Raw genomic sequence first — 19,492 nt, forward strand, 5'->3', positions numbered from 1 at the left:
GCCAAGATTTTTCAAAAGCAAGGGACAATCTTCTAACAGCAATAATTGGAAACCAAAATCTCAGCACAATTCAGCTAGCAAAGGTGGCTACAAAACAGGATATGTGGACAGATCAAAGATAAGGTGCTTCAACTATGATGAGTTGGGTCACTTTGCTATTGAATGCAAAAAGCCTAAAAAGGTGAATAAAGACAAGGCCTATCTTGAACTGGAAGCAAAGTATGAAGCTCTCTTGAAGAAGCAGTCTGGAAAAGCTTATATTGCAGAAGGAAAGAGTTGGGATGATACTGATGTTAATGATGAGGATGAAGAGGTTGAAACTATGCACTCATGACTTTTGAGCATGGAGAAACATCCATTTCAAAATTAAAGGTACCAACTCTAACCACTATTGATTTAAATGCTAGTCAATATAAGGAGACTGTGGAAAAGATGAGTGTGGAGATGTTTCATATACACACTAGCTTAGTGGAAGCTACTGAGGAAGTCAGTATGCTAACAAAAGCTAATGAGAAGCTTGAGAGTGAGAAGCAAAAGATGGATCTAATCCTTGTGGAGTTTGAGTCAGTCAAGCAAGAAAATGAATATTTGAAAAATAAGCTGAAGTGTGCCAATGAGATTGAAACTGTGTTAAGAGAAAAGATTGAGAAGAATGAGGTGAAACTGAAATCATTCAGGAATGCATCTGAGTTGGTTGGTCAGTACCATGAGAAGAACAAGCCATGTGCTAACATAGCTATTGGTCTTGATTATGATGCTTTGAATAGCAACAAGAAAGCTGTAGGTGATAAAGGAAAAACAACAGAAAATGAAGATGTCCCAGCTATGCTGAGAAAAGTTGGTTCACCTATTTTTAAAGCATGTGAAGTAGATTTCAGTGAAGAAGAGGTGATCATAAAGCAAGAAATTGCTGATTAAGATAATGAGAAGAAAAATGCTGAAAAAACTCCAACTTCCAAAGCTGAAAAGAAGCCCATGGCCAACCAAGATTCCAAGACACCTGTTAAGGAAATGAAAACTGAAGATGCAAGAAAGAAGAAGAAGAATAGAAATGGAAATATTGGGAAAAACAAAAGCAACATTTTTGCTTAAGTTGCAGATGCTCCAAGAAAACAATTTATGAGACAAACCTTAAGTCCGACATTAAAATGTAAAAGACTTTTTCATAGCTTAATATATAGTAAGATATTTGTGTAGTGTTCACTTGTGTTGTTGTGTTGTTATGTGTTGCTCCGTTTCCGTCACCTACGCTGGCGCGCAGTGGCCGTAAATTGTAGACTTTCGAGGCCAATTTGAAGCTTCGGAAGGGTTTGGGTTTTTCTGCTTGTGCGACGTGCGAACACGATTGTAGCTGAAAATTGGCCCGGATAAATCCAAACTACTTTTGTTAAATTTAATATCCACCAGATGTGGCCTCTTAAATAATTAATTGGATTTTGATAAGAATAATTATATTTGATTTGAATAGTAATATGATTCATTTATGAATTGATTTATTAATCAACTAATTAATTAACACGTTTAATTAATTACATAAAATAACGCACAAATTTCCTCGATCATATATAATATTATTATAAGGCCTAGGGTTAATGTTTCCTTGAAATAAAACACAGTGCCTCGTAAACATAAAATTTAATATTTCCTTGTTTTCTGGTGATAGTTTCTTACTCTATTCTATCGCTGAAGGTGTTGTTCGCATAAAATAGCCGTTTTTTAATTATATAATGGATGGGAGGCTATCGTCTTGCACATATAGTGCGAGATGAAATAACTTTAAAGAGACGGTTTCTTCCACCTTACTCGAGAACTCTCTCTGATTATATCATTTCTTTCGTTTATTTATAGTTTCTCACATGTTCTGTTATTTGCACAGACGGCTGATTTGTTTGTACTATTCGCAGATGGTGTAACAACGTTATCTAACTCCAAAATCGACTTTGTCTTATGATTAGGACACTGGCTGCTTGAATGGCAAATTCGCAACCCTACTACTAACTTATAAGGTTCATATTTGGCCAGCTTTTGGGAACTTAATTAGAGAGATAAGCAGCCTCTCGGATTAGATCAAAGAGAACTTCACCAAAATTATCACGCCCTTTTGCGTGCAATACCTCATGCACAATGTGTAAATCGTTTCTCCTATGTTTTCTATTTTTGATGTTACCTCAGATTCCAAATATTATATCATTATTAATAATAATAATTATTATTATTAACCTAACCTTTCTATTTAAGAAAATATTTACAATTATATCATTATTAATAATAATTATAATATAATTATTTTATTTTATTAAACAGAGACTTGGAGGACAAACAGAGAACATATCGTGTTTTAGTTCAATAAGATAAATAATGTTTTAAGTTGAAAAATAACGGTGAGAAGAAAACAAAAGAAAGAATTAGAAATAGAATTTTCTGAGTCTATCTTGGCATATATACTTATTTCTGATTTATATAACTTAAAAGTGAGAGGTAAATGATGTTGTCATCCTTAATTTTAAGTACTTCCAGGGAAAATTTAACGCTTTTTTAACATTTATAAATCATTCAAGAAAATATAAAAGTATTCTCCGCAAAATAAAAAATATGACAAAAGAATTCAAAAAAAATAATTCTTGAATCCCCTGTACACAATTTAGTAAAAAAAAACTTCATAAAAATACTCTTCTTTCTAAGCAGATATATATCCAGTATGTTTGGTTTAATTATACCACGTGATAGTTTGTACACGTACTTCGTGAATAAGACCGAATGTAGCTTCATCTCGGCTGCTAAACCATCGAAAATAAGCAAACAACGTATGGACGAGTTTTCAAGAAAACGACCGTATGACCCCAAGTCCTATCTCTGTCAAAACACTTATTATATAAGTGTAATAAGAGTTTCTGAGTTAATACACTAAATATTTGAACACGTACAATTTATATACAATTTTTGCCATGTCTAAGCTAGGATTTATGCAGTCTTCATTTCTGTTTCTTGGGATCTTTATGCATGCCATTAAAATAACAGGTTTATCTCAAACATTTTATTTGTCGTGCATGTGTATTTAATAATAAATTTTATGTTTAAGTACCAAATTCGCATCTGAGATTCAACCTCGAGGCATCATTTGGCATCACTGATAGTACTCATTCTAAATGAGTTTCCACCGCAACGTACTCAGGTGTCACTAATGGATATCCTCCGTCACAGGGTTCATTCCAAGATAGTGCAAAAGGGTTCATGGGGCCAATCATTCAGTTTTTAGCCCAAAACAATTTGCCACTGCTAGCAAATATTTACCCTTATATTAGCTTGCTAGGAAGTTCTCAGATAAGTCTTCAATATGCTACGTTTACATCACCAAATGTGGTCGTATCTGATGGCAGTCGGACATACTGGAACCTTTTTGATGCATTGCTAGATACTATGTATTCGGCTGTTGAGAGAGCTGGTGGTCCGAACATCGAGATTATTGTGTCAGAGAGTGGATGGCCTTCTGCAGGCGATAGAGAGGCAAGTCTACAAAACGCAGGAACTTATATTGGAAATTTAATCTATCACGTTAAAAATAATGGGACACCAAAAAGACCAGGGAAACTTATAGAAGCTTACATATTTGCAATGTTTGATGAAAACCTCAAGGGAGGGGCGGAGACTGAGAGAAATTTTGGGCTCTTCAACCCCAACCAGCAGCCCAAATACCAACTCAGTTTTTGAGCTATGACTATAAAGAAAATAAGGCCCATTATCGACAATATGGACCACGTAAAGATTACAGTCACGTTAAGGAGGGTAATTCTACTTTTTTACGTCTGAGATCAGTTTGTTTTCACCAGACTGCAGTCTGGCTGTCATTTGTACGTTCTAGCAAGCAATAAAAATAAATAAAACCAGAAATTAAGCATAATGAAGTTTTTTTGTTCTCATTTGATTTTGCTTCATGGCTTTCTATAAGTCATCAAGTGATTCCAAGATACTTCAGAAGTGATTTTGATATAGAAATTCTAGTAATTAGTGACAGGTTCATCGAATATTATTTATTGGGAGTATCAGATCAGTCAAACTACTCGTGTTTCTTCGTACTCCATCATTCACTACTCAGCCTGTTACTTGATGAGTAACTTTTTCTTAGTACTCCATCGAATATGTTTCTTAGTGATTTGTATTTTGCTTTTTATAAATTTGATCACCTGAAACACTTAAATTTGCAGCAGCACTTAAATTCTGATCTTCCTGCCATAAAAAAGTATAATAGTATTGGCAAGAGTACAAAATCAAATTTGCAAAAGGGGTTTATTAAATTAATTTACCGCATATATTAAAGCATAGTTTAGTGACATTAACTGAATGACCTGGTCCTGGTCAATTTGGTATGAATGTCATTAAACGTTTGAAGAATTCTTAACTGTTTTATACTTTCTGAGAGACAAACTTTGGTTTTAAAGTTAGGGTCACTAACATTTTAAATTTCTCATTTGAATTCATGCACTAATACGCAATAGGTCCCGGATGCTAAAATTGACAAGAACCTTGCAGATCCGGCCTGGACGAGTGTCCTAGAGGAACTTTAAAATGAAATTATTTGGGTTATGGTTTTAAATCCCAGGTCATCCCTCATTAATATTGGGTTATGGTTTAATTACATTGTTTTTATATTATTTTAAAAATATTTACTCCATGATCACTCTGATTTTCATATTTTTGGTACCTGTATTTTGTTTATGCCTGGCAACTTGGTAAGTGTCAGTATTTAAATATTAATAAAGTATGTTAATGGATGACCGAACCAAATTTTCATATCAAAATAATTTTATTTGGTTTGCTATTTTAATAGTCAATCATCAGTTTAACTAGTACACCGAACTAGTGTTCAATACTGAATTGGTGTTTCAATTATTTTAAAAATATTTTTCAACGATCCAACCGTATGGATGTCAATACATATATATTAATGATATAACCAAATTTTTATATTAAAATAATTTTATTTGTTTTGCCACTTTAATAGTCAATCATCGGTTTGACCTATACAACTAACTAGAGTTAGTTTAATCCTGAATTGGTGTTTTGATTATTTTAGAAATATTTTTCAACGATTCAACCGTATGAATGTCAATAGATATGTATATTAATGATATAACCAAATTTTCATATCAAAATAATTTTATTTGGTTTGCCATTTTAACAGTCAATCATCGGTTTGACCTATACAACTAACTAGAGTTTAATCCTGAATTGGTGTTTTGATTATTTTAAAATTATTTTTCAACGATCCAACCGTATGGATGTCAATAGATATGTATATTAATAATATAACCAAATTTTCATATCAAAATAATTTTATTTGGTTTGCCATTTTAACAGTCAATCATGAGTTTGACTAGTACACCGAACTAGTGTTTAATCCCGAATTGGTGTTACGATTATTTTAAAAATATTTTTCAACGATCCAACCGTATGGATGTAAATAGATAAATATATTAACGATATAACCAAATTTTCATATCAAAATAATTTTATTTGTTTTGCCATTTTAATAGTCAATCATCAGTTTGACTAGTACACCGAACTAGTGTTTAATTCTGAATTGGTATTTCGATTATTTTAAAAATATTTTTCAACGATCTAACCATATGGATGTCAATATATATATATTAATGATATAACCAAATTTTTATATCAATATAATTTTATTTGGTTTGCCATTTTAACAGGCAATCATCATTTTCACCAATACAACTAACTAGAGTTTAATCCTGAATTGGTGTTTTGATTATTTTAAAAATATTTTTCAATGATCCAACCATATGGATGTCAATATATATATATATTAATGATATAACCAAATTTTCATATCAAAATAATTTTATTTGGTTTGCCATTTTAACAGTCAATCATCGGTTTGACCTATACAACTAACTAGAGATTAATCCTGAATTGGTGTTTTGATTATTTTAAATTTTCAACGATCCAACCGTATGGATGTCAATAGATAAATATATTAACGATATAACCAAATTTTCATATCAAAATAATTTTATTTGGTTTACCATTTTAATAGTCAATCATCAGTTTGACTAGTACACCGAACTAGTGTTTAATCCTGAATTGGTATTTCGATTATTTTAAAAATATTTTTGAACGACCTAACCATATGGATGTCAATATATATATATATATATATATATTAATGATATAACCAAATTTTCATATCAATATAATTTTATTTAGTTTGACATTTTAACAGTCAATCATCGGTTTCACCAATACAACTAACTAGAGTTTAATCCTGAATTGGTGTGTTGATTATTTTAAAAATATTTTTCAACGATCCAACCATATGAATGTCAATAGATATATATATTAATGATATAACCAAATTTTAATATCAAAATAATTTTATTTTGTTTGCCATTTTAACAGTCAATCATCGGTTTGACCTATACAACTAACTAGAGATTAATCCTGAATTGGTGTTTTGATTATTTTAAAAATATTTTTTAACGATCCAACCATATGGAAGTCAATAGTTATGTATATTAATGATATAACCAAATTTTCATATCAAAATAATTTTATTTGGTTTGCCATTTTAACACTCAATCATCGGTTTGACCAATATAACTAACTAGAGTTTAATCCTGAATTGGTGTTATGATTATTTTAAAAATATTTTTCAATGATCCAACCGTATGGATATCAATAGATATTTATATTAGTGATATAACCAAAAATTCATATCAAAATAATTTAATTTGGTTTGACATTTTAATAGTTAATCATGGGTTTGACTAATATAACTAACTAGTGTTGAATCCTAAACTGGGTTTTCGATTATTTTAAAAATATTTTCAATGATCCAACTGTATGGAGGTCACATATATATTAGTGATAAACTAAAATATCATATCAAAATAATTTTATATTAAATGATTTTATCAAAATATTTAATTTTTTTCTGAAATTTCTAAAATTTCACGCAAATAAATAAATGCTGACATTAATATGGTTGGATCATGAAATAATATTTTTTAAAAATTGAAATTATCAAAAATCATGTGCTAATTTGAGAAAAGTCAAATTTACCGCAAAAATTTTGGGAAAAAAGTTGAATTTTCCTCTTTGTTAACTTATGACGAATTTTAATTTCCGTCGTAAATTGGTGGATCCGATCTTTTTCGTCACAAATTTAGATAATTTTTTTTATTTAATTCTAAGTTTAAATTTTAATAAAAATATTTAACTTACGACGAAATAATCAAATTGTCGCAAGTTTAAATGATTTTCATTTTTCCGCCAAAATTTTGGGGAAAATTTTGAATTTCCCTCTTTGATACTTACGACGCATTTTAATTTCCGTCATAAATTGGACGATCCGATCTTTTCCGTCACATATATTTCATCGTAAATTTAGATAAAATATTTTTTTATTTAATTTTAAGTTAAAATTTTAATAAAAATATTTCACTTACGACGAAATAATCAAATCGTCGCAACTTTAAAAGATTTTTATTTTTGTTTAATCGTGTCGTGCAGAATTTTATTGATAAAATACTAAAATTGCGACGGTTTTGAGTTTCGTCATAAATAATTATGACCTTTTACCTTGTTCCGTCGTAATTTGGGCGCACATTTTTTTCTGTCGCAAGTTTTCCATCACAAATGACCATATTTGTTGTAGTGTGTTATTATGATTAATTCAATAAGTAATCATTTCTATTTAGCAAAAAAAAATAAAAAATAAAATAACACCATTTCCAAAAGAAATGATTACTTATTGAATTAATCATAATAACTATTTTAAAATGAATGTTATGAAACATATATACTAATCACTGAAAACCTCATCCAGCAAGCAGATACTTTTAGTCACTATATTTAAATTGTAACTAATAGATGTTGAGACCACTATTTTTATTCTTTCTTTTTTTTTAAAATGTTCAAGGCAATTTGCAAACATGACTAGCTATCATACGTGTATTACTAAAGTCTCTTTTCTATACAATTTAGTTGCATATTTATTTTCCAATTGTACATTTAGAATTAGAAATGTTGGAGCATATCCAATGGTGACAATAAAAACTACTAAATAAAATTTGATAAAATAATAATTATATAAAATTTTATCTTGAATAATGGAGTATAATAAATGATAATATCACTAATATAAAAATCAGTAAAATCCACCCCAAAAAATGGTTGAATTTAACTATAATCAACCGCATTCAGTGGCTTTTATGTAAAATCGACCTGAACAAGTCGGTGACTTTTAAGAGGGTGGAATTTATATTTTTCGGTGAAATTTGAATCTCCCGCCCAGAAATAAATTCCACCAAAATCAGTCGATTTTAATGAAACATGTTTAAAAAAATAATGAAAACCCCACAAGTTCTGGATTGCCCTTGCTGAGTTAACTCAGTTTGAGTTCTAACACATATTTCACACACAAGCCTTGTGATATTCGAGTCCAAGTTTGGTACTGGGCCTGGATAAAGAGTATGTATTAGGCCCAAAACTAGTCATCCATTTGCAGTGTTATATATAGGTTATCCAGTATTTTCATAACTATGAACGAAATGAATTGAATGTTTATTTAAACAATCATTTTTATGAAGTGATGATGCTTAAGATGTATTGAAATTACATCATTATCATTCATTATCATTCATGAATTGGTAGAGGTTGATTTTCTTAAGAACTCAATTCAGTAAAAACTTTTCAGTAAGAACTTTTCAATAAATTCAGAAAAATATATAAGTACTAGCTATCTTGAGTTCATCCATATATTTATTTAATGTTGTTTAGCTACTTTGCAAAATGGATTCAAACACGTATATAATATTGTCTTAGAAAACTATAATTAGGGATATAATCTAAAATTAAAGAAGACTAAATTTTGTATATTTTTTCCATGAATGATTTATTCTTACATAAATTGCACTGTAATAAAATATTTCTTATTTTAAGTATTATGATGTGATATTCCATATTTTTTCATTATTATTATTATTATTATTATTATTATTATTATTATTTGAATATGTTTAGGTGGTTTTCTGATTAGGAGGGAATAAAATGGTGGATGTTTTATTCTTGTTTGATGAGTTTGTGTTATTAAATGGTAATGTGCTAATTGTTAAGTATTATATCGATCCTTATTAATTTCTAAAAATATTTACTTAAATGTATTATTTTCAAAAGTTTATTTGAAAACCGATCATTTTATTGATATCGGTAAATTGAGTTCGTTTAGTAATATTAGGGATTGGATGGATATTCTGTCTGCTATGTGTTGTATGTAATATTAATTGTGTGTGACTCAATTGTGATTGAGGATTATTTGTATTATTAATTACTGAGTCGTATCATTTTGTTTTTGTCATTAAAAGTGATTTTTATTAAAAATCTAATTTAATAAATATTTAAATTATCTTTAAAATTATTTTTATGACTTTATAATTACAATAATTATTTTTGGAATTTTATAAAATTTAGAAATCAATATTTCATCAATTATTTAGCCCTATATGATTTTCCGATTTCATTTATTTGCAAAATCCGTATTTATTTTCAAAATTCTTCAAAAATTACGAAACTCATATTAATCTAAGTTTGGAATATTTTGAGAATTTTAAAATTATTTTGAGAATTTTTGGGATTAATTTTACCCGCGCGTTGAATCCTTTAATTGTTAAAAGCGGGTATAAATTGCGTTTCAAAAAGTATTTAAAATTACGAAATTTATTTTTATATAAACTTCGGGATATTAGTAACATTTTAAGACTATTTTCGTGATTTTCTGAATTTGTTTCTAGTGCAGCTCGGTTCATTAATTGTAAAATGCGGGTTTGATGTTAAACTCAAAAATATTTTAAAAATTATGAAATTTTTATTTTACTAGTTTTCTAATTATTCTGAGAATTTTAGAATTTGTTTGGTCATTTTTCTGGTTTTATTTACCGGCGCGTTTATTCGATAAGTTGAGAAATGCGGGGCAAAACAAAATTTTCACGTATAAATAAGGATACGTGTGTTGCTTTCTCTGTTAAAAAAATAAAAAGAAAAATCCTATAAACTAAGCTGGCGTACCCCACCGCCAGACCCTCTCCCTTCTCTATGTCTCTCTGTCCCTCCCTGTTTATATACTTTTCAATTTTCAAAAATTCATATCTCTCAAACCGTTCATCCAAATTTCAGTTATTATATATATAAACGATTAGCGCTTCGATACCTACGCCTAGGTATATATTTTGCAAGATTTTGAGGAGATAATTTGCGGGGCATATTTCCGTTATATTTCCGTTTTAATTTATTTTCGGGACATTAAAAAGGAGTATGACGGTGTTGATTACTCCACATGGCATCTCAGCGTGTATATGTCTATGGCTATTAATTTTGAATTTTTCTGGAGATATTTTCCGGACATCAGATATTCTCCTCGGGGTGACCAGAATTTATTTTGGGTAAGGATTACGAGAATCCGCTTTTATATTTTGGGTATATTATAGCATGTTAGTGTTTATATATTTATTTCATAATTTTTGAATTGGTTGTAAAAGTAATTTTGACCGTGTTATTCATATCTGGAGTGTTTATACGCGTAAATATGAATTACTGTGTTGATTGTCGTTGGTTGTGCCGATATGATATCGACTGGCAGTCCGAGAAATAGAGGAGGTGTTGTCCGATTTCCAAGAAAATATTATTTTTAGTTCAGAAGATTATTATTTTAATTATTATTCGAAAATAAATCCAAATTATTTAGTTAATGAATTTTAATTGATTATTTAATTAGAGTTAATTATTTCTTATGATTTAAAAATTCCAAAAAATAGTTTCGAGTTTTAAAATATTATTAAAGCTCGATAAATATTATTAAATGATTTATTATTATTTTATTCGTATTAAATAAACTGTTCATCCGTTTATTACGAAACGAACGCGTATAGACTCAGAAAAATATTTTGCTTTCTTTAAAAATACTTTCTAGACCTAAATTCTTTGTTTCGGGGACTCGATTGTTTTTGCAAATCATTTTGAGTCGTTTATTGATCAATAAATCATATTTTGACCCGTTTTAAATTCATATAGTACCGAGTCAAACCTTTTGACGAACCGAGGTATGTGCTATATGAATTATGTGATACGTGAGTTATGTATTTACGTGCTATGTGAATTACGTGTATACGTGGGTCATAAGTCTTGTATTTGGATGTTTTCTTTATGTGTGGGCTATCGTGTGGGTAGACGGTAGGGTTTTCACGCGCAGTTCGTCGAGTAATTATCGTTTAGACGATTAAAGTTATATCTTTTAATTATAGATGCGGATCATTCGAGTTGATCAGGGAAATACATTGGATAAAGAATGGAATGGAATGGTATTGGATATCTGGCTTCTAGCAATCGCAGGAGCAGTATATCAGTAAAGTGTTGAAAAGAAAGACATTGATGTTTTGAGACAGAATGTCAGAATAGATGTGTCATTGCGAGTGTGACTAACTGCTAAATCTCAAAGGCATGTATCCCTATCATCACTTATCATTCAAGTGATATTTATTTTAAATTTTCTAATGCAAGTATTTCTTTCCCTATTCTCAATTTGGAATAGATAAATATTTTACATATCGCTGAATTAAATGATTCTATTTATGCAAGTACTCTTCTGCTATTCTATGTTCAGAATAGCTAAGTGATTTTTACTTATCAAATAAATGAATTTATAAATGTTTTGGGTTTTGAGAAAAAAGGAGTTGGTTTTGCGAGTATTCCCGCCCAAGTAAATGGGGGAATAAAAGTTTATAAGGGTGTCGAGTATTATGACCCCTCTCAATAAAACGTTTTGAGATTGGACGGTTGCGTAAGAGGCCGTGGCGGCGGTCCAGTGTGAGCTATGTGTTATACAGGATATAACATCTTGCTAGGCCGATATGTGCCTTGGGTACCCCTTTATTTAGTTGGATATGCTTCGGCATACCGGTGTTGCTCTTCGGCTGATCACCGGCGGCAACACACCGTCGTTTGAGGATTCCAATCTAAATTATTATATATCTTTTGATAATATTATAAGGTATGATTTATCAAGTGTTTTGGTTTTGAATAAAGTTTATGATTTAGTCCATAATCACTGTTTCACGTTGTTGTTTACGATATTTCCGTAAACACAGTTTTACGAGTTTTATCCTCGTCAAGATTCAAAGTATTATTGAAGCTTTTCGCTCGAAAATATCAAAAAGAGTTTTAAATACAGTGAGAAACAATTATCCGATTTTTAATAAATTTTCTGTTTCAGCAATTATGATTTTAAATATTCTGCTCTAATGCAGATGTCGGTTTTATATCAAAAGACCATATATATATATATTATACTGAACTTACTGAGCATTTCTTTCGCTCATACTTGCCTGTTTTTAAATTTAACCTCCGGTGAGGATTAGCTTGCGCTGTTTAACTGTGTAATTCAAGGAAGCAAAGAAGAAGCTCTTGGAAGGTGGTTGGTCCAGGGTTTGCGAACTAGTGTAAGTTTTATTGTATAAAGTTGTTTATATTATATTATATTATAGTTGTGTATTTTATTTGGGCCTAGTATACTTCATTTCAAAGTTATACTAGTGGGTTTAGTTTTGAATTGGATTTTGTTAAAAAGAGTTTTACAAGAAAGTTAAAAATTTATTGATGGAATTTGGATATCTTGTTTCTAGAAATGTAACCTTAAAAGATCTTGGGTGTAGTTTCGGGTCGTAAATGATAAATATCTTCCGTTGGCATTTGTATTTCGATTTAACATGTTAATTTGGATTGAGGTTTCATAGTGACGACCAAATCCTCTGACCCCGGATTTGGGGGCGTTACAGGTTGGTATCAAAGCCGAGGTTATAGTAAACTAGAAACGAGAGTGTGTAGGAGTGTGTATAGCTATGTGAGGACGTTTGAGCTCATATCGAGTTCCTGTTAGACTATTGGATATAGTATCAACGGATAAGTTAAGATAGGCGCATTCATTTCAGATGATTCTGCTGAGCTGGATGGAACTCCAGGAAGCTGCAAACTTCTATTGTGGAATCTTCCGAGACTATGATTCAACGAAGATGAAGATTATCGATATCTTTGGAATATGAAGAAGCGCCTAGAATCAGATGGCGAGTCAACTGGAGAGTTCAAATTGGAGATAAATATTAAGACTTTGGTAATACCTTCTTTTTCTATAAATTCTTTTGACTTCTCTCAAAAGGAAATATCAGTTAGAAGACATAATCCCTAACACCAGTTTAATCATTTTGTGCCAGAATTTTTATTCTCAGGACTTTATTTCCATAAAAAATATCAGCTTTGAAATCTTTCCAGTTTTATTTATTTGATTTGGGTTCCTTTAATATTCTTTTATTCTGACTGAGATGAACAACCCTAACTATAGGGGATACAAGGTATACCTGTCTTTGTGATAGGAGTTGGATGAGACGCCATCACTTGTGTGTGTTGTGAATACATGAAGGTTAACAACCTTTAGTAGTGTCTTAATTTGGACACGCAATACCAAGTTCGTTTGGTCATATTGATCTCTCAGTTATTCTTTTATTTCAATAATATCTTTGTCAAATTCAGATTTTGGTTCCGTTATGGTATCAAATTTTTTTTTTTTTGATATTTCATGATTTTATCATTCCAAATATTCGAAGGTATGCCAATCAAGTTAAGCTGAGTTATCCTGATCAAGTCAAAGTAAGGCGATGTGATGGAATTACGAAGGACGACAATGGAATGCAATGCGATTAAAATATCAGTGGCATATAACGAAGTATGTCTATCTATTTATTTCTCTCTCTATTTATCTCTATCTCTCTTTCTTTTTCTTTTTCTTTCTCTCTATCTTTCTTTCTATTCTTCTTTCTCTCGATCAGTAAAAGTGATTCTATTCAGAAATTGGTCAAAAGATACGTGGAAGGAACAATAGTGCGGAGTGAAACTCATGTGATAACTGTGTGGTATAAGGAATTTCAGTGTTATTTGAAATTTTGAGAAATGTTATGTATGCAAGATTGGAAAGTTGAAAAGTAAACCCCTAGTGTCCTCTTCTGCTGATTCCGAGGACGGAATCCTTATAAGGGGGTAGATTGTGATATTCCATCTTTTTTTTCAGAATTATTATTATTATTATTATTATTATTATTATTATTATTATTATTATTATTATTATTATTATTATTATTATTATTATTATTTGAATATATTTAGGTGGTTTTCTGATTAGGAGGGAATAAAATGGTGGATGTTTTATTCTTGTTTGACGAGTTTGTGTTATTAAATGGTAATGTGCTAATTGTTAAGTGTTATATCGATCCTTGTTAATTTCTAAAAATATTTACTTAAATGTATTATTTTCAAAAGTGTATTTGAAAACCGATCATTTTATTGATATCGGTAAATTGAGTTCGTTTAGTAATATTAGGGATTGGATGGATATTCTGTCTGCTATGTGTTGTATGTAATATTAATTGTGTGGGACTCAATTATGATTGAGGATTATTTGTATTATTAATTACTGAGTCGTATCATTTTGTTTTTGTCTTTAAAAGTGATTTTATTAAAAATCTAATTTCATAAATATTTAAATTATCTTTAAAATTATTTTATGACTTTATAATTACAATAATTATTTTTGGGATTTTATAAAATTTAGAAATCAATATTTCATTAATTATTTAGCCCTATATGATTTTTCGATTTCATTTATTTGCAAAATCCGTATTTAATTCCAAAATTCTTCAAAAATTAAGAAACTCATATTTATTTAAGTTTGGAATATTCTGAGAATTTTAAAATTATTTTGGGAATTTTTAGGATTAATTTTACCCGCGCGTTGAATCATTTAATTGTTAAAAGTGGGTATAAATTGCATTTCAAAAAGTGTTAAAATTACGAAATTTATTTTTTTATAAACTTCGTGATATTTGTAATATTTTAAGACTATTTTCGTGATTTTCTGAATTTGTTTCAAGTGCAGCTCGGTTCGTTAATTTTAAAATGTGGGTTTGATGTTAAACTCAATTTTTTTTTAAAAATTATGAAATTTTTATTTTACTAGTTTTCTAATTATTCTGAGAATTTTAGAATTTGTTTGGTAATTTTTCTGGTTTTATTTACCGGCGCGTTTATTCGATAAGTTGAGAAATACAGGGCAAAACAAAATTTTCAGGTATAAATAAGGATACGTATGTTACTGTGCTCTGTTAAAAATAAAAAAGAAAAAGAAAAATCCTATAAACTACCCTGGCGTACCCCCACCCCCTTATTCATTTTCTTTCCTCCTGTTCCACCCCCACACCCCTCTCCCTTCTCTCTGTCTCTCTGTCCCTCCTTGTTTATATACTTTTCAATTTTCAAAAATTCATATCTCTCAAACCGTTCATCCAAATTTCAATTATTATATATATAAATGATCAGCGCTTCGATACCTACGCATAGGTATATATTTTGCAAGATTTTGAGGAGATAATTTGTGGGGCATATTTTCGTTATATTTCCGTTTTAATTTATTTTCGGGACATTAAAAAGGAGTATGACGGTGTTGATTACTGCACATGGCATCTCAGGGTGTATATGTCTATGGCTATTAATTTTGAATTTTTCTGGAGATATTTTCCGGACATCAGATATTCTCCTCGGGGTGATCAGAATTTATTTTGGATAAGGATTCCGAGATTCTGCTTTTATATTTTGGGTATATTATAGCATATTAGTGTTTATATATTTATTTCGTGATTTTAGAATTGGTTGTAAAAGTAATTTTGACCGTGTTATTCATATCTGGAGTGTTTATACGCGTAAATATGAATTATTGTGTTGATTGTTATTGGTTGTGTCGATATGATATCGACTGGCAGTCCGAGAAATAGAGGAGGTGATGTCCGATTTCCAAGAAAATATTATTTTTAGTTCTGAAGATTATTATTTTTATTATTATTCGAAAATAAATCCAAATTATTTAGTTAATGATTTTTAATTGATTATTTAATTAGAGTTAATTATTTCTTATGATTTAAAAATTCCAAAAAATAGTTTCGAGTTTTAAAATATTATTAAACCTCGATAAATATTATTAAATGATTTATTATTATTTTATTCGTATTAAATAAACTGTTCATCCTTTTATTACGAAACGAACGCGTATAGACTCAGAAAAATATTTTGCTTTCTTTTAAAATACTTTCCATACCTAAATGCTTTTGTTTTAGGGACTCGATTATTTTTGCAAATCATTCTAAGTCGTTTATTGATCAATAAATCATATTTTGATCCGTTTTAAATTCTTAAAGTACCGAGTCGAACCTTTTGACGAACCGAGGCATGTGCTATATGAATTATGTGATACGTGAGTTATGTATTTACGTGCTATGTGAATTACGTGTATACGTGGGTCATAAGTCTTGTATTTGCATGTTTTCTTTATGTGGGGGCTATCGTATGGGTAGACGGTAGGGTTTTGACGTGCAATTCGTCGAGTAATTATCGCTTAGACGATTAAAGTTATATCTCTTAATTATAGATGCGGATCATTCGAGTTGATCAGGGCAATACATTAGATAAAGAATGGAATGGAATGATATTGGATATCTGGCTTCTAGCAATCGCAGGAGCATCATATCAGTAAAGTGTGGGAAAGAAAGACAGTGATGTTTTGAGACAGAATGTCAGAATACATGTGTCATTGCGAGTGTGACTAACTGCTAAATCTCAAAGGCAAGTATCCCTATCATCACTTATCATTCAAGTGATATTTATTTTAAATTTTCTAATGCAAGTATTTCTTTCCCTATTCTCAATTCGGAATAGATAAATGTTTTACATATCGTTGAATTAAATGATTCTATTTATGCAAGTAGTCTTCTCCTATTCTATGTTCAGAATAGCTAAGTGATTTTTCCTTATCAAATAAATGAATTTATAAATGTTTTGGGTTTTGAGAAAAAAGGAGTTGGTTTTGCGAGTACTCCTGCGCAAGTAAATGGGGGAATAAAAGTTTATAAGGGTGTCGAGTATTATGACCCCTCTCAATAAAACGTTTTGAGATTGGTTGGTTGCGTAAGAGGCCGTGGCGGCGATCCAGTGTGAGCTATGTGTTATACAGGATATAACACCTTGCTAGGCCGATGTGCCTTGGGTACCCCTTTGTTTAGTTGGATATGCTTCGACATACCGGTGTTGCTCTGCGGCTGATCACCGGCGGCAACACACCGTCGTTTGAGGATTCCAATCTAAATTATTATATTGCTTTTGATAATATTATAAGGTATGATTTATCAAGTGTTTTGGTTTTGAATAAAGTTTATGATTTAGTCCATAATCACTGTTTCACGTTGTTGTTTACGATATTTCCGTAAACACGGTTTTATGAGTTTTATCCTCGTCAAGATTCAAAGTATTATTGAAGCTTTTCGCTCGAAAATATCAAAAAAAGTTTTGAATACAGTGAGAAACAATTATCCGATTTTTAATAAATTTTCTATTTCAGCAATTATGATTTTAAATATTCGGCTCTAATGTAGATGTCGGTTTTATATCAAAAGACCATGTATATATGTTATACTGAACTTGCTGAGCATTTATTTCGCTCATACTTGGCTGTTTTTAAATTTAACCTCTAGTGAGGATTAGCTTGCGCTGTTTATTTGCGTAATTCAAGGGTTTGCAAACTAGTGTAAGTTTTATTTTATAAAATTGTTTATATTATATTATATTATATTATAGTTGTGTATTTTATTTGGGCCTAGAATACTTCATTTCGAAGTTATACTAGTGGGTTTAGTTTTGAATTGGATTTTGTTAAAAAGAGTTTTAAAAGAAAGTGAAAAATTTATTGATGAAATTTGGATATCTTGTTTCTAGAACTGTAACCTTAAAAGATCTTGGGTGTAGTTTGGGGTCATAAATGATAAATATCTTGCGCTGGTATTTGCATTTCGATTTAACAGGTTAATTTGGATTGAGGTTTCATAGTGACGACCAAATCCTCTGACCCCAGATTTGGGGGCGTTACATATGAAGTAAGTTTTAAAGTACTTAGTTATCACATTTAGTATTTTCGAGAGTAGGTTTTTCATAATGGAATAGTTTTCTAGTAAATAGTAGGTTTGGTACTAAGAAGTAGTTGTTAGGGGTTTTATACTACACAAGTTTTATACCCGTGCCAATGCACAGGATGATTCTAAATATTTTTTATAAAAATTTTAAATTCGATAATTATTCTTTACATTACTAAATTTTAATATAAAAATTTTATTTCTTAAATTTTTATATTTCTTAAGTATGTTGTATTTATATATTTAATTATTTTTACATTTTTATATTTCATCGGGACAACCTTTATATACTATATATTAACAATTTTAAAAAAAATATTACGGATTTTAAAGTGTTACTAATATGTATAACTGCATTTCATAAATATGCATAATTATTTTTTTATTTTATTCTTAAATATATTAACATTCTAATTACATGTAATATATATTTGTATATATTTATTTTTACATGATTTATTTTTCAAAAAAAAAATCAAATTTGTTCATTTAGTTGTTATTACATAATTAAAGGAATTTGATGAGAATTGAAATGTTGGTTGTAGTTTGTACCTTACTCTTTTTTCAAGTATGTTTTTAATAATATTTTATTAATTCTCAGTTTTTTTTTAACATTTAAAAAACATACTTTGCAATATATTATCAGGGTTATTTTTTCATTTTATTAAAATTGTATTTTATTTTAAGTTGTATTAATTTTTAATAATTATTATATTTCTTTTCATAATTTATTATTTATAGAATTTGTAACATTGATAACCAAACATATAGTAAATGTTTTCATTATTTAATAATATCAAAAATTATTTTTACACTGCACATGAAAATTTATAAATAGATTTTTACATAAGAATTGTTTATTGACAAAATGAGTTGACTTATTTACTTTTTGATATAAATATCTTTTACCAAAAGTATTATTATTTTTTTATTCTAATAACTTTATTTACATGATGATTACATAATGGTTATGTGTGACCCTCGATTATGATATTATATTTTAATGATTAATTACTAATTATAATATTAGTCATGATCACTAAATCCTAATTACAATATTATAGTAATGACGATCAAACTATAACCAATTTTTATATAAGAATATTTTTGACAAAATAAGTTGGTTTATTTACTTTTTAATATCAATATTTCTTTATCAAAAATACTATTATTTTTATTATTCAAATAACTTTATTTACATGGTAGTCATATTATTGTATTTTTATATTTTTTTTTTTTTGCTAAATAAGTATTTTTATATTTGACATCAATAACTTAAAATATATCATATGCATTATAGTTTAGTTTATTTCTTTCATTGTTTGATTTTTTTTTATATATAAATTTGTAAAGAGAATATTTTAATCATATCACATAATATGGTTATGTAATAATTTTTCTCTTATTTATATATTTCTTTTCTTAAT

The 19,492-nt window shown here is 29.2% G+C and overlaps 1 protein-coding gene across 1 annotated transcript; it reads left to right on the plus strand.

Moving 5' to 3' along the window:
- The first annotated feature begins 3,134 nt into the window (after nucleotides 1-3,134).
- On the plus strand, nucleotides 3,135-3,898 carry LOC141704437 (glucan endo-1,3-beta-glucosidase, acidic-like). Its single transcript, XM_074507675.1, has one exon. It carries the CDS (start codon nucleotides 3,232-3,234, stop codon nucleotides 3,706-3,708), a length of 477 nt encoding a protein of 158 aa, XP_074363776.1. The 5' UTR covers nucleotides 3,135-3,231; the 3' UTR covers nucleotides 3,709-3,898.
- Nucleotides 3,899-19,492: the final 15,594 nt, after the last annotated feature.

This window comes from Apium graveolens, unplaced genomic scaffold, assembly GCF_009905375.1.
Source record: "Apium graveolens cultivar Ventura unplaced genomic scaffold, ASM990537v1 ctg7847, whole genome shotgun sequence".
NCBI classification, from domain to species: Eukaryota; Viridiplantae; Streptophyta; class Magnoliopsida; order Apiales; family Apiaceae; genus Apium; species Apium graveolens.

Excerpts from the sequence above, each read along its gene's own strand:
- LOC141704437 (XM_074507675.1), top strand. The coding sequence starts at position 3,232 with ATGGGGCCAATCATTCAGTTTTTAGCCCAAAACAATTTGCCACTGCTA.